Source organism: Pezoporus occidentalis, unplaced genomic scaffold (assembly GCF_034315485.1).
Source record: "Pezoporus occidentalis ecotype Australia unplaced genomic scaffold, CSIRO_AGI_Poc_V1 ctg8, whole genome shotgun sequence".
Taxonomy (NCBI): Eukaryota; Metazoa; Chordata; class Aves; order Psittaciformes; family Psittacidae; genus Pezoporus; species Pezoporus occidentalis.
In genome coordinates, this window is record NW_026916158.1 from 11,320,252 (window position 1) to 11,334,926 (window position 14,675).

General features: G+C 39.9%; 1 protein-coding gene across 10 annotated transcripts in view; it reads right to left on the reverse strand.

Annotated features, from left to right (window-relative positions):
• The window catches only part of TBL1XR1 (TBL1X/Y related 1), a 116,073-nt gene that overhangs the window by 19,889 nt on the left and 81,509 nt on the right, over window positions 1-14,675 (reverse strand). For 5 of the 10 annotated variants that reach the window (XM_062603168.1, XM_062603161.1, XM_062603169.1 and 2 more), the window contains one exon: window positions 1,883-1,985. In XM_062603168.1, the coding sequence (XP_062459152.1) occupies window positions 1,883-1,924 (42 nt within the window). In that variant the 5' untranslated portion in view covers window positions 1,925-1,985. Of the gene's footprint in view, window positions 1-1,882; window positions 1,986-2,349; window positions 2,483-11,461; window positions 11,485-14,675 lie in introns of those variants that run through there. The other 5 variants (XM_062603170.1, XM_062603163.1, XM_062603166.1 and 2 more) reach the window with 3 other exon arrangements.

Below are 14,675 nucleotides of genomic sequence, written 5' to 3' on the forward strand. Positions count from 1 at the left end.
TCTCAAACTATATATATGTATTGTATCACACACAACATATAATAAAATATCTCTCTCCAATACACCAAGACTCACTTGTTATTTACACTCACTGACTTGCTACCCATGAAAGTGAAATGGATCTGTATGCAGAACAGAATTCCATTCATGGTACAGTTCTGTCATAATTGTATATGTTTTGGCACTTCGAACTACATTAGTATTGTGCACTGATTAAGGAGCAAGAGTGCTGTGGTGCAGCACTCCTAGTGGCTTGCTATTTATTTGATCATCCTGAAAAGGAAAATTAAACCAAGAGAAAAATAGTTGTTTTAGCAAATTAACTTTACTGACACAGAATTTTTTTCTTAAACTCCTTTGATGTGCTTTTTTTTGTTTTGGTTTGGTTGTTATTTTTTTCTATCAGGTAACTGAAAAGCTGACTGCAAACTTTCAAACGATGATAAAGCAATTTTGTAAGTTTGGCTTCTGTAACAAAAGCAATAAGAATAAGAACATGTAAGTTTTCAGTAAATTCAGGTGGAACAATGAGCTTCTGCTTTTTTCTGACAAGCAGAGACCGAAAAACTCTGCTGCCCACCATTGCTACTCATGCTGCTTTGTCTCAGTTTGAGAAATCCATGAGCAGTGGACATAAGCAGTGTGCAGATGTTACATCACTCAAAAGCATTTTCAAGAACCCTGAAGCCACCCATCAATCACTGAACAAAACTAAGAAACAGTAGCTGCTGAAACAACAAGGTAACATATACATTAAAGCTGGTCCTTACATTGTTACCTTAAGATTGGGATTGGGGGGGCGGGGGGGGGGGTGTGTGCTTTAATATACTGGCTTTTTTTTTTATGTATTGCTAAGGTCATATTTCCTCCTGCCAACTGACAATTATCGCTTGTTCATTTCCTGGGGCATGCCCTGATTTCCAGACAAATCCACCTGTTCTAAATGTAGGCTGCTTTAGGCAACTGGTATCATAGCTGTAAGTAAAAGATAATGTCTTTTACGTAGCTTCAAGACCAAAAAACACTGCAAACCCCTCTGCAACCATATGGCTACATCTAGAAACCCAAATATGCAACACAAACTGCTAATCCAACAGGGTTTGGGAAGTTTTAAAAATAAACTGTCAAGGGAACACTACTGCATTCTATCTTGTATTTTCCAGACACAGTCAGTTTGGACAAATATGACAGGAAAAAAGTTCCTTTTCAAGTTTGACAGTATTCAACCATCTCTGGCTCTTATTCCCAAGAAGCAAGAAGCTTTGGCTAGCCTGATACTAAAGGACAAAATCCTCCAAGAAAGTCTCCTTCAGGCAGGAAGGATTTTCAGAACGCAAGAGTCACTCCTGTAAGAAAAATCTGTGATCTGTACTTCAAATGATACAAGTTACACCGGCACAGTTGCCACTTCTTCCTTTGAAATACAGAAACATCTGCCCTACCCCACAGTCACATTCGGGTAAGGAATTCAGCCATGTAAGAGCAGCTCACAGGAGCACCATCACTCCAAGACAGAACAGGAAAAAACAGTATTTTGATGGTCATCCTTTTTTCTTCTTCATGCAGCCCCAATGAAAACGGTGTGAAGTATCATCATCATCCTGCAGATAAGGGATCTCTAGGAAAATGCATTTCTAGCAATCCTTGGTTGGTTGGTTGACTGCCATCTGAAGATTCCAAATGACTAAATCTTATTAAGTTACAAAAGGTAACTTGGCAGAAATTCATTCTCTTGTAGAGAAAAAACACTAAGAAACAGTTCAGACAGAAGCACATGCCTACTGGCAAAATAATTAAATGAGTCCACGTTTGCTAAAGCCAGTTGCAGATGAATACCAAGTAAATAATGCATTATTTAATGACCAGAATTGTAAGAACTCACCTGACTCTTGCAAGTATCTATATACCAGGAAGTTAACCTCATCACTGCTTATACTCATCTTTATTCCCAGTTAAACCATGAGGTCACGACAAAGGACACAACCCTGAAAACAAAGAAGTAGGTCAATTAAATATTTTTAATTCTTAATATGTATTTCTCAACAAACACTGTATTTATAAAGTAAGTAGCTCCCTGGCAGCATAAACAATGGTTTTATTTTATAATGCAAATAAGTCTAGTCATGAAAAAGTAATTTCTCTCACCACAACATAAAGGTCAGTAAATTAACTATTGAAGGGACAGATTCTCAAATGACACAAATTGGTAAGGACTGGGGAACTATGCCGCTTAATACCAGTACTAAAAAGGCCTCATTTCATGGATTTTAAAAAAATAATCAAGTGAGTTTCATCTAATCAACAATACTGCTATAGAACACATTTTTCAAAATGTGGATTTCTCTCTACCTGTATAGCAAAGACCTAGACCTTGGTTTCACATCGGTATCCAGACAAGTTCCCACTTTTACTTTCTCATCCTCTTCAACTTTTAGGTACTCCTGCTCTAGTAAAAAGGTGCAATATGGGTTGTACCATGTATCTGTTCAAAGAAAGCCCAGATAGTTTCGCTAAAAATTTGAAAACATCTCAGCCATACACTTAGGCTTTGCAAAAGGAATTCTCAAAATTAGAAACAAACTTTAACCAGACCATTTTCAGTAACATTTCTCTAGGCTTTCAGTCAATGCTTTAAAATATGGATGGACATACACACACAATTTTCCCTTGATTTTATTAACAGTAAATATTCAGCATGACAAATACTGTATCAGATGACACATGCTTCTGGATGACAAATTTTCAAAATATGACGCAACAGCAGTCTTTAAAACACAAAAGATAGCAGAGACGGAAAACATTTTTTTCCTAACTTTAAGCCTTATTTTTGAGAACATTCTCAAGACTTCTGTCATTTGATAATCCTCATCTTTCTATGGCATCTAGTAAACAATAAAAATATCAGATCCACAACATAGTATGAAATAAGGTCCATCTCCTGTTCCGAGTATCCACCCAACACTTTTCATTAGCAGACCATCAAGGTTTTTACTCAGCCACCCACCAGTATCACTTTCTCCTATGGAACTGCAGTCTGAGAAGGTGAAGGACTTTCCTACTGTTATTTGACAGTTCAACCTGGAACTGATATAAAAAATGGGAACCACAGAACAGGTTTTCCTGTTCCATTTGAAATAAAAAGTTCTTGCTACATGGCTGCATGGTCAAGCAACTCACCACTGTTGCCCAAAGTGGGAAAGCAGTGAACACAGCAATAAGCAACAACTATGAGATTATGATTGAATGAGATTATGATTTTAGATGGCATATAAGGAAGAAATTCTTTACTGTGAGGGTGGTGAGGCACTGGAATGGGTTGCCCAGGGAAGTTGTGAACGCTCCATCCTTGGCAGTGTTCAAGGCCAGGTTGGACAGAGCCTTGGGTGGCATGGTTTAGTGGGAAGTGTTCCTGCCCATGGCAGGGGGGCTGGAACTAGATGATTTTAAGGTCCTTTCCAACCCTAACTATTCTACAATTCACATTACAAGGCTGCCATACATATTCTTTCTAGGTACCTATTCCTAGCAAGATTTCTCAAGGGAATAGGAGAAAATGACCACACTCTCTTTCTTATCTTCTAACTTCTGAATTTTAACAGTCAATTGCAAACAAATTTGATAGTGGGAAGAGCCCTTCAAGATGTGACTTTCTACAAGTCCCATCATGTTGTAGAAGAAAGACACAATTAAACTCCTCAAGAATAAGAGAGGCTACAGGATGCACCTGGACATCAAAAGGAGTGTGTTTCATCAAAACACATGAACACTGGTGAGTCAATGAGCGCATGGACACCCCAAACCCATCACAGCCATGTGGCCACTTCCCAGCTAATAGCCAGGAGTAAGAGGGAGGGCAGCAAACACTGCCCGCTTTGTTTGGAGCAGGACCAGGAAAAGTAACACAGCCCAAGAGCTGCACAGGGAGGGCTCAGACCCAGTAGGGGCTGGTGGGAGAGCTAGGGTTATCCTGCAGGGAAAAATCAGGGGGTGTAAACGATGCTGGATGTGTTCACAGAAACCCAGGTTTCATGCTTACAAAGCAGCTTGAGCATACTGTGCTGCCAAAGGTAAGAAAGATGGGTTTAGTTGACTAAAGAAATAAATATAAATACAGAGCTACTTGAATCCATCTCATTTCTACATGAAAAAATAATTGATGAAGTGCAATAGCTTCTAGACAGTGCAACACAACTTGCAAAGAAAGGTGCTTTGATACTCTAGCCACCCCACCCCTCCACAGCCCCCAGTGTTGTCTGACGTACAAGGTATACCTGCCAAACTACAACATACCTTGATGGCTTGTTTATTGAGCAGTGTGTGAAATGAACGTAATTTTTAGTCATTTCATGCATTAGCAACCGATTCTGCCTTGTGCAGGACCAAACATTTTATTTAGCAATGTTTTCTTGTCACACCTGGCGTAAACTATCTTCAAGACTGCTTCTTAGAGAAGTTCTGTATGAAGAGAAACAATATTCTTCTTAGGAAGAAAAAAAGGTAACTGTATTTCAGAAGACTTGTAAAGAAGCCTTTTTATATTACATACGTGCACAAACAGTGTATTTCATAGATCTGTTACTGATTTTTGAAATCTTGCTGCATCATTGAAAAGGTAGATCAAAATGCAGAAATCAGATGAAAATGCCATTTGGTACACAGAGATGACCTGAGTTTTTAATATAAAATGGGCCCCCCCACTCAAAGCAGAATCGTGGAGATGCCACGTAATTTCACCCATTATGTAGCTGGATAGCTAAAAAGCTAACATTTTGCTTGTCTGTCAAAAGCGATATTCAACCTGTCCAAGTCAAATGAGTACCACTTTTCAAGGCAAGTTCACAGTGTTTTCCAGAAGATGCTTTGGTAAGGCAAGGAGTACTGCCACATGCCGTCCTGCCCGGCTATCAAGAGGTGGCAGTGCAACACTGGCTTTGGTACCCTAAAGGCCAGAAAATAGAAATGTGGTCAAATGTGGTCCTCATCAAGCTTGCCTGATGAGGACATGAAACCAAAAAGGCCTCAAAAGGCTCCATTTTTTTACCATGATATTGCTTTATCCATTATTTTTATGCATATTTAAAATTCTGTGAAAATATTTCTGTATTTATCCCTCATCACAGGCCCAGTCATTCAGCCCTGGAGACAACCGTCACTCAGCTATCGTGCAGTCAAGGGAAGTGAGGAATTGCAAAGAGATCAAGCAAGCAACACCAAACCACCTTCCTGCCCATCCCGAAAGTAAACTATCACATTAAAGAGAAAATAGAGCAAAAATACAGATAGCAGAGGATACAATAATTATTTCTGCTTGACAAACTTTGAATTGATACCAGGCTTGATTCTGGCTGCTGGGCTTATGCTGCCAACCCTTGAAAGCAAGGGCTGAGCCAAATACCCCAACAAAGGGCTCTGCAACATAGCCACCTCCAGCCTCAGGACAGACTTTGCAGACAGATGAAGAAGCAGGTCGGAGCTGCATGAACCCCATCACACATTATGGGGAAGCTGCTGCTGCTTCTAGCCCTGGGAACCATGCTGCCTTTTTCTTCGTTCACAACTTCCTGGGATGTAACCAGCAGGAACAACCTGAGACCGTGGCAGCAAGAGGATGATGGAGAAATGGAGCAGAGGCAGGATGGGGAAGGGACCCACTGACACCAAGGCCACCAGCCATGTTGCTCTCAGTGCTCAACACGCATAGCCTCCCCTTCATGCTGAAGTTACAACTTACCAAGGATGTCTGCCAAATTAAAAACAGTAATGGGAAAGAAAATAAAACCGCTAACCTATGAACCACGTGAACAACAGTTTCCCTAATGCCCCAACGCAGCCCCAGGCTTTGTTTGGGAGGTGACAGAGAAGATTTCTTCGTGGTGTCATGTAAATGGAAACATAAACACGAACAGAGGAGGAAAGGCTGAAAATAAGTAGAGAAGAAAAAAAAAATTTACCTTTATGTATGCACCCATGCATGTACACACTCCACGTACTAAAAAAATCTACTTCATTAATGTTGGTTTATTTTCCCTAACTCCCCTATTTATATGTGCAATCAGGTACTTATTTTTGGCACTTAATAGATATTAATATTGCTTTTTATTTTAGATACAAGAACTAAATAACCAAAAGGACAGAAAAATAAGCCAAAAATAAATAGATGTGACACATGATTCCTATCAGTCTTAAATTTCTAGCCTAATTTGCAAAGCCCATTAAAAATATCTCATAATATCTCTATGCCCCAAATCCATCCTGAAAATAAAACAAGATCCTTGAGGACCTTTTTTCTGGCCCTTATAAAAATTCCAAGTCTTGATCCAAACATTCCATGAATTTACAGGAAACACAGAAAAGTATGATACACCCACACTACTGTTTTAGCTCCAAGCGTGCTTTTAAAGGAAATCTCTCCCACTTGCCGCTACTTTTGTTTTGCACATTGGAGCAGTCACAGTGCATGTGAAGTAGATTCTTTATCAGTACAAGTAGGATTAAAACAAACAAGCAGAATTAAAACATGGGTTAAAAAAGGATGTGCACAAAGGCTTACAAATCATACCCATATTGGTCTCAGGCTTCCAGTCCCTAGGACCACACCAGGATCGATATTAATTGCTCAAAACAGAGCCCACTTCCACACACCTCAGTCTCTCAATCCACACATGTCACTGCAACATTCAGCAATGCCACAGTGCCAATGAAACTGTATTACAGCATAGCTAACCCATCACCCTGTTCTCCCTCAGTCATCTGAAACCACTGATTATCTGTAGGATCCCCAGCCAAAACCAGCACAATCCCCTTCCTAAGCCTGTGGTTTGTAACACCACTGTTCAATTAGAATCAGCACAGTACCGAGATACTCCAGGTAATTTTTAATGTTGCAAAAGAAAGTCTCTGAACTCCCAAAATTTACAGGCATAAAACGTATCAGCCATAAAAGTCAATTGTCTATACAGATGCTGGCCTCAACATCTACTCAAGAACTAGATGTACCACAGGACAGAACAGACTAGATGCACGTCTCTGCTTTAGACAAACCAACCCACCCATTACAACTCTGAATACATTTCAGAAATCCTACAAGAAGTCATTTAGAAACTACTTTTTTTCAAAGGAAATGAAGTTTCTTGTCCCAAAGCCAACATACCAACTCTGACTTAGCTTCTTTAGGTGCAGAGCAGTCCTGTGGAGAAGGACTTGGGGGTGCTGGTCAATGAGAAAACGAACATCAGCCAGCTTTAGTGTGCACTCGCAGTCCAGAAAGCCAACCGTATCCTGGGCTCCATCAAAAGGAGTGTGACCAGCAGGTCGAAGGAGGTGATCATGCCCCTCTACTCTGCTCTTATGAGACCTCACCTGAAGTATTGTGTGCAGTTCTGGTGTCCTTAACATAAAAAGGACATGGAACTGTTGGAACAAGTCCAGAGGAGGGCCACGAGGATGATCAGGGGACTGGAGCACCTCCCGTATGAAGACGGGCTGAGAAAGTTGGGGCTGTTCAGCCTGGAGAAGAGAAGGCTGCGTAGAGACCTCACAGCAGCCTTCCAGTATCTGAAGGGGGCCTATAGGGATGCTGGGGAGGGACTCTTCATTAGGGACTGTAGTGACGGGACAAGGGGTAATGGGTTAAAACTTAAACAGGGGAAGTTTAGATTGGATATAAGGAGGAAATTCTTTCCTGTTAGGGTGGTGAGGCACTGGAATGGGTTGCCCAGGGAGGTTGTGAATGCTCCGTCCCTGGCAGTGTTCAAGGCCAGGTTGGACAAAGCCTTGGGTGAGATGGTTTAGTGTGAGGTGTCCCTGCCCATGGCAGGGGGGTTGGAACTAGATGATCTTAAGGTCCTTTTCCAACCCTAACCATTCTATGATACTATGATTCTATGATTCCACAGAGCAAAAATGCGCCTATGTATTTCTATAATAAGCCTACTGTAACTCAGACACATAGGTGTCACAGAGACTTCTCCATCCCTTGAGAACCATTCTACACTTTCATATCTGGGATAAAATTTACAAGTAAAATCCATTATAATGAGATTAGGTTGCACTATCACAAGCACTGGCTCTGCAGACTAATGGAAGCCGAACAGTACAAAAATGATTGCGTTTCTGACAAATTATTATTCTACTCTGCAAGCTCATGCTAGCTTTGTACTCTTCTTCCAGGTTCACGCCAAATGCTGGAGAACAGATGCCACCTGATATGGCTCTTGGCCTAATAGATGCTTTGTTTCTTTCTTTTTTTTTTTGTTTTTTTTTAAATAAACAAACCTGAACTAGCAGAAAAAGTTTGTACATCAGATTAGTGCCCTGTATCTCTCAATCATGGTTTTATAACATATAATAAATCTAACCGTAGCAAATCTATTATATCATCAAACAACAGCTTAAGAAAGTAATACTTCTGCAGTTTTAGGTGGGCTTTAACAGGTTCTAATTAGGTAGGATAACAGAAAAACCTGGCAGGCTGCTGTGAATCATACTTCCCTGAAACACACCAATCATTAGCTTGATATCAAATGTGGTAAGTTAAAGGGAACAGATAATGCTCTGGGCAGCTCTGAAAAATGTTCAGTGTTCAGATATAAACAGAAGCGTGGCCACAGAAACAGCAAATCCCCTACAACAGAAATATTGCCGCTAGTCCTTTTATTTTTCCTTCTTTCACAAAAAATCCAGATAAATAAAAAAGCAAGTTACATGACCCAACCTCCCCAACCCCCTGAAATTGTGTACGTGTCCTCTGGAAAGTTTTATTACAATTCTGCTTTACATCTGTATTACCTCTCTCAAAAATAAAAATGAAGTCCTGCACGTGATACACAATTCCTCTTCATTACACTTTGTAACTAACACTGGATCCCCTCAGCCTGGCAAATCTACCTGCCGAGTTGAACAGCTACGTGCTTGCTGTCATGGTGACTCAGGAGACAGACAATACACCATAGCTCAGGAAAGTGCTGATAAAACTGCATCCAGGTCGATTAAGACTGTGAGGCAGCAATGCCAAGTCTGCTTGGATTTATCAAATCAGAGGTGCTGAATAAAGTGAAAAGGGTGCTATTTAAGTCCAGCCACTCAGACCAGGTGAACTCCTGGATGCGTGAGGTTTCAAAAGGACTTAATTTGGGTACCAAATCTACCAAGTGAGTACCTTACAGAACTGGAGTTTTAAACCAGGACTCCACAAAACACTGCTGTTGGTGGCTGATGCTGTCCGAAAGCGTTCTCCAAAGACTCTTCCCAAGATGTGATGTGTCTACCCCAAATAGCTGCTGAACTCAGTAAGACTATATTCAAAGTAGAGTTATGTATAGCCCTTTAGAAATAGTTTATAAAAGAAAACTCGTAAAATAACTTGGTGGTTCCTGTATGCCAAGCAGGCAGTGTATGACCAATGTTGTATGTCCTTCTGTGTAAGAATTTATTAGACATCAATTTCAATCAAAAGAACATTTTCTCATACTTTAAAAAGAAGGAAAAAAAAAAAAGGTTGAGTTTTCTTTAACCACTTCAACTGATTGCTCTAAACACTCCTATTTCACATCTTCACTTTAGAGATAAGGTGCGATACTGCATTGGGCACAATACAAATGAGCCTTTATTAAAGTTCTACTATCCGACAATCTGCAATTAGTTCTTTCTAACCTTCTGAATTTAAAGGAAAATGATTTTTAACTTAAATGTACAAGCTTTGCTGTAATATATCTCAAAATGAAAGTTCTTATTTTCTGCATTTTTACCTATATCTAAATTGCTATTACTTAAATGTGCCTTTTTTTATTTTAAGATTCAATAATCTCTGTCAAATGTGAACTTGCAAAAAAAATAAAAAAAAATAAAAAATCTGTACTTCTACCTAGTGAACCTTCTTACTGATTTCCCAAATGATCAAGCTTTACTAGTTTTCCTTCTAGCAATTTAAACTACAGGATGCTTCTCATGTTCTAAATACTACTTTGCTTTTAATCTCAAAATACAGCTCCATTTCCAAATACTAAAAAAAAATACTTTTTCCTCTCCTCATCTGAATTGTTTTCCTTAGCTCAGGCGATAAATATTTGTATTCTGTACTTCAGCTTTAGTGACCTAATTTATGGCAACAGCCTCTGTCTTTCTGTGCCAATTTGAGAGTATGAAGCATACAAGATGACAAAGTCAGTCTGAAATTTTCTGAAGAACAAGAATTACAGCCCTGAAAGAAAAAAAAAAAAAAAAAATTGCCCAAACCACCCAAAACCTTAGCTAAATATACTGCCTACTTATCTGAGTACTCAAGTCCCCAGAAATCCAAGTGCAGTCCTGAGTACTATTACAAAATAAGCTGCAGATGAAGCCCATTTGTTAGTTTTGCCTAGAGCAAAGTAGTATTTAATTACTGAACTATGAATCTCCTCCCCAAAGTCATATGCTGCATGACCCAGGAGACCGGGATTCCGGATGTTTCTGTAGAGAAACAAGCCACAGTATATTCGGTAACATATTTGCAGGGCTATGGCTACAAAGCTGCAAAGTTCTATGCTTTCTAGAGTCTTCCTGGACAGCTATATGGCATTCTGCAGTGATTCCCGGCTGCCATATTCTGTAAATGCCTAAACTGACTAAAGAAGACTAAAGGATATTTCTGGTACCGACACTTTATTCAGCACTCTCTAGCTTCTTAAACATCTTTTTTATCTTGTTATAGTGCAACACAAGAAGAAATGAAGTGCTTAGGGGAGACATTTTTCTCCTTATTTCCTGTATTTGAATAGCAAATGGTTACTGTATTTTAGTATTTTAAAGACCTTACAAAAGTTTGGGGAACAATGAAAACAGACATCTCTTTCCAGACACAACTCTTCTGCACGACAATTACAACCCTATTGAAATGGAGGTAGTAGGGATACATCTTTCTTGAGAAGCAAATATGCTGTTCCTCAAAATTTAAAAGACAAACCTATCTGCTCAGCACATGCACCCATATTCCAGTAAAATCACCAGCAGAAGAAAATCCTGCCTCAATTTTGACTACTTCATCAAAGCCGTTCCCACAAGATCCCAAGCCCAAGCATCTCATCTCACTCCCCTGGGGGGAGCTAAGGGGTCTGTAAGCAGAGCCTGTTAATCACAGGCTCACTGATGCAGGCAAATTAGGATTAAATTAAAACTGTTCAAAAGTAGTAGTTAAAAAGCTAAATCACCACCCTCTTTCAATACTTGAATAATTTTTAGAGTGCTCCAGGAAATATAACCAAATGCTATGATATTCTCCTTAATAAAACACCTCATCCAGGCTAAAGGCATTTTGTTGGAAAGAAGGAAGCCACAGCTTGATGGGATGACCTACAGGGTTAGACTGCCCTACCTGCACAGAAGTTGGGCAGATGTCCACAGCAGAAAAACTGGAAATGCAACATTTGTAAAACTGATCAGAAACAGACAGCTTCTGATCGATGACCAGAATTAGCACAGCTACCTGGGAAAGCAGCAGTACAGGTTCAGCCAGTACTGATTATTTCACAAGATGTCCTGCAAAGTCAACATTCTAGGCTCTGTATGCTAAATATACTTAAGTCTGTAATGGAGAGGGAAATACCAAACAAATGCTTGTTGTTACTCCAGGGAGAGGCATCTGTCCCCCCAAAAGGAAGAATTTTCTTATTGGTGGGGTCATCAAAGAAACAGTGGCAATGTCAAGCAGGCTGTAGTTTCCATTCTTAGGTCATTAGAAAGCTGTCCCTTTAGACAGAGTTAGAATCCTTCAGGAACACCTAATTTAAATAAAGACTTCTGCAATCAAACTAACAGACCCTGTCCGCAAAAGGCTTTGTAAAATTGTTAACTGGTGCTTAATAACTGGTGTTATTTATGTGCTAAAATAACAGCATACTAATATTCTCTGGACCTAGATACAGAATAACAGTAGGTTGCTGGAATCAAATACAAGAAAGACAAAAACTGGAAGAAGAATTATCGCTATGTTGTTTAAAATCCCATGCAATGTACCTCTTTGGCAAGCACCCAGTTCTAAGCATACAACTATATGACTTCTAATTTCCCATGCTGCATTAAAGCCTTAGCAAAAAAATTAATTATGGATGAATGTGGGAACACACCCATTAATCATTGCTTGGATCAAACTGTGTAAAAATTTCAGAGAAAATAACGGATTGAGAAGAGCTCTTGAGTCAGTCAAAATGAGCCCTATCAAGAGCTTCTGCTGAGATTAAGGTAGGGGAGCAGCAATGTCCCAGAAATGCCTTCTATTTGTGACCATGCACCACTGAAAATAAGTATAAGAATTATGTTTTGAGCTTTCTGATCAAAAATGTGTAGAAATTAAACTGTTAAACAGAGTTGAAGATTGCCACACTGTGCTAAGTTTCTGCTCTTAGCTGATTTATTCTCATTTTCACTGCTGGAAAACCCACCAAATAACACGGCCTGTAAGCCTGATCAAGAACATAGCATTTTTCCAATACATTGTTCCTGATGTTCCCACAATAGATCATTCAAGGCTCTAAGGGACTGCGTCAATTAAATTGAATGATGTCGCGTGCTGGTACGTAAATGCAAAGGCAAAGCTGAGGGGGTTTATTTTCAAAACAGGAGACATTGATCCTGTGACAATGTTCCATTACCCTGACTTTATTTCTGTTAGAGACAGTGATTACATCTACATCAATTGCTCTAGCTGATGGATACTGGTGCACTAACAGTGACACAGTTTTTCACTATGCTGCTGCTTCTGACCTGCATACTGATGGCTTACAAAAAATGATTCATTCTGAGCTTGGACTGATGCTACTTACTTATCAGTGGAAAACTACTGAAGATTGGGCAGACTTTCATAATTAGTCAGTTTTCAACTATTTGTGGTTTTGGCTTGGTTGGTATGTGTATTCTGGAAATCTCATTGTGGAACAGTGATTAGTGACCATGTAGCCTGGCCTGATTATGTTTGTTATGATTAAAAAGTTTATATTGTCACCTGATGGTAATAAAACAGCATAGGTAGTTTTATAAGCATCTGTGGAAAGATATCTCTGCACACCTACAATAGCATCTCTATTTTGACTGGGGACTTTTTCATACGGATGTATGGACTCTTCTTCCATTTCCCCATACCGTTACCCTTTTACAGTTTCTACCCACTGTACCTACCATCTTTCCCAAGCTGGTAATCCATCTTCCGGGCTTTCATCTCAATTTGACATACGATCTTCAGCCTGTGGTCACACACTTGCCCTGGTTTTCACCTCTTCACTATGCACTGCCTACATGTACTCTGCGCTCCTGAATTCATCTCTCCAACCACATTCAAGAGTGCTGCCTTTATCTGTACAACCTTCAGGCACTTCTTTCCTACATTCTTCTTTCACCACTTCTCCATTGCTACACAAGTTGCTAACATTTCGCACAAATAAACTCTGATGGTTGAAAAAAATTCAATTAATCTTTAGAACAGTGATTTCTATTCCAACTAAGCCCTGTTCATTTTATTTGTCCGTGTTTGTTTAGCCTTGTGCCCTCAGTCATGTCCTGAAGTGCTTGCAAGAGAAAGGCCTTTGCCAGACTCGCTTCAGTGTATTTACCACAATGGGTTCCCTCTTTCTTGGTTTGCAAGGTTTTTTTAATGCTGCCATAACAACAACAAATTGAGGTGATTTGAAGTTATACCTACATAGAATAACAGCACAGAGGAGGTTGGAGTTAGCAGCATCAGATCGAGTGCAGAAACCAGAACAGCAGCATGCCTGCCAGAGACAACCAACATCTTCTCATGGCACCCCTCTGCACCATGCTAACACCTACAACTCACGTTAAACACACGGCTGGGTACCTCTTTGGTGAAGCCTATTCCACACTGCACATCTGTAGTTTTTTCCATAACCAAAAGTAAGACAAAAAGACCCCAAGTCTTCCTCTGCAGTATGCCCTGGTGCTCACGAGGCTGAGTATGTGGGGAACCAAGCAGCCTCTGCCTAGGAGATCCAACTGCATTCAAATGAACAGCAATGAATTTTGGTAGAGTCTAAGTTTTTAAGCACGCTTTAGAGGCCACCACTGCCTCATGGCTTTGAATTGTGTCTTTTTGGTGAAATGAGAGGTTTTAATGTTTTATTAAGGTTGCTATCATTATTTAGGCAATTATCCTGAATTTCTGCATGTCTCTGGGACCTCGTTTGTCTTTCCAGTGAACACCCTAAATCAAAACTAGGACCAAATGCACTTAGATCAGTCTGGCCACAGACAGCTACACGAACATGACATTTTCCAACAAAGGGATCCACTCATTCACTTGCCCTGCCCTTGGCATATGAGCCTGAACACACTCACCTCAGGTTTTTTAGCACCTACAAAGCTAGTATTAAGTGCAGATTTTATTTTCAGCACAGAAGTTGACAAAACTACCCTATAAATAATACTAACTACATAAAAAGAGCAAGAGAAGCATTTCCTGCAGTGGAAGATCCAGGGGAAGGGGTTGCTCTCTGTGTGTGAGCATCTTCCCTAACTCCTACATTATTTTAGAAAAGATCTTGGATTGTCTGACACAGCACGTAACTTCTGTAGTGCTGGGGATATAAGCATGTGATTTGATTAGGGGGAAAAAAAAAAAAAGAGACACAGTAACAAGGTGCTCTGTTCACAGAGCAGGTGAAGAGGGTTTGATCTATTCTAAACAG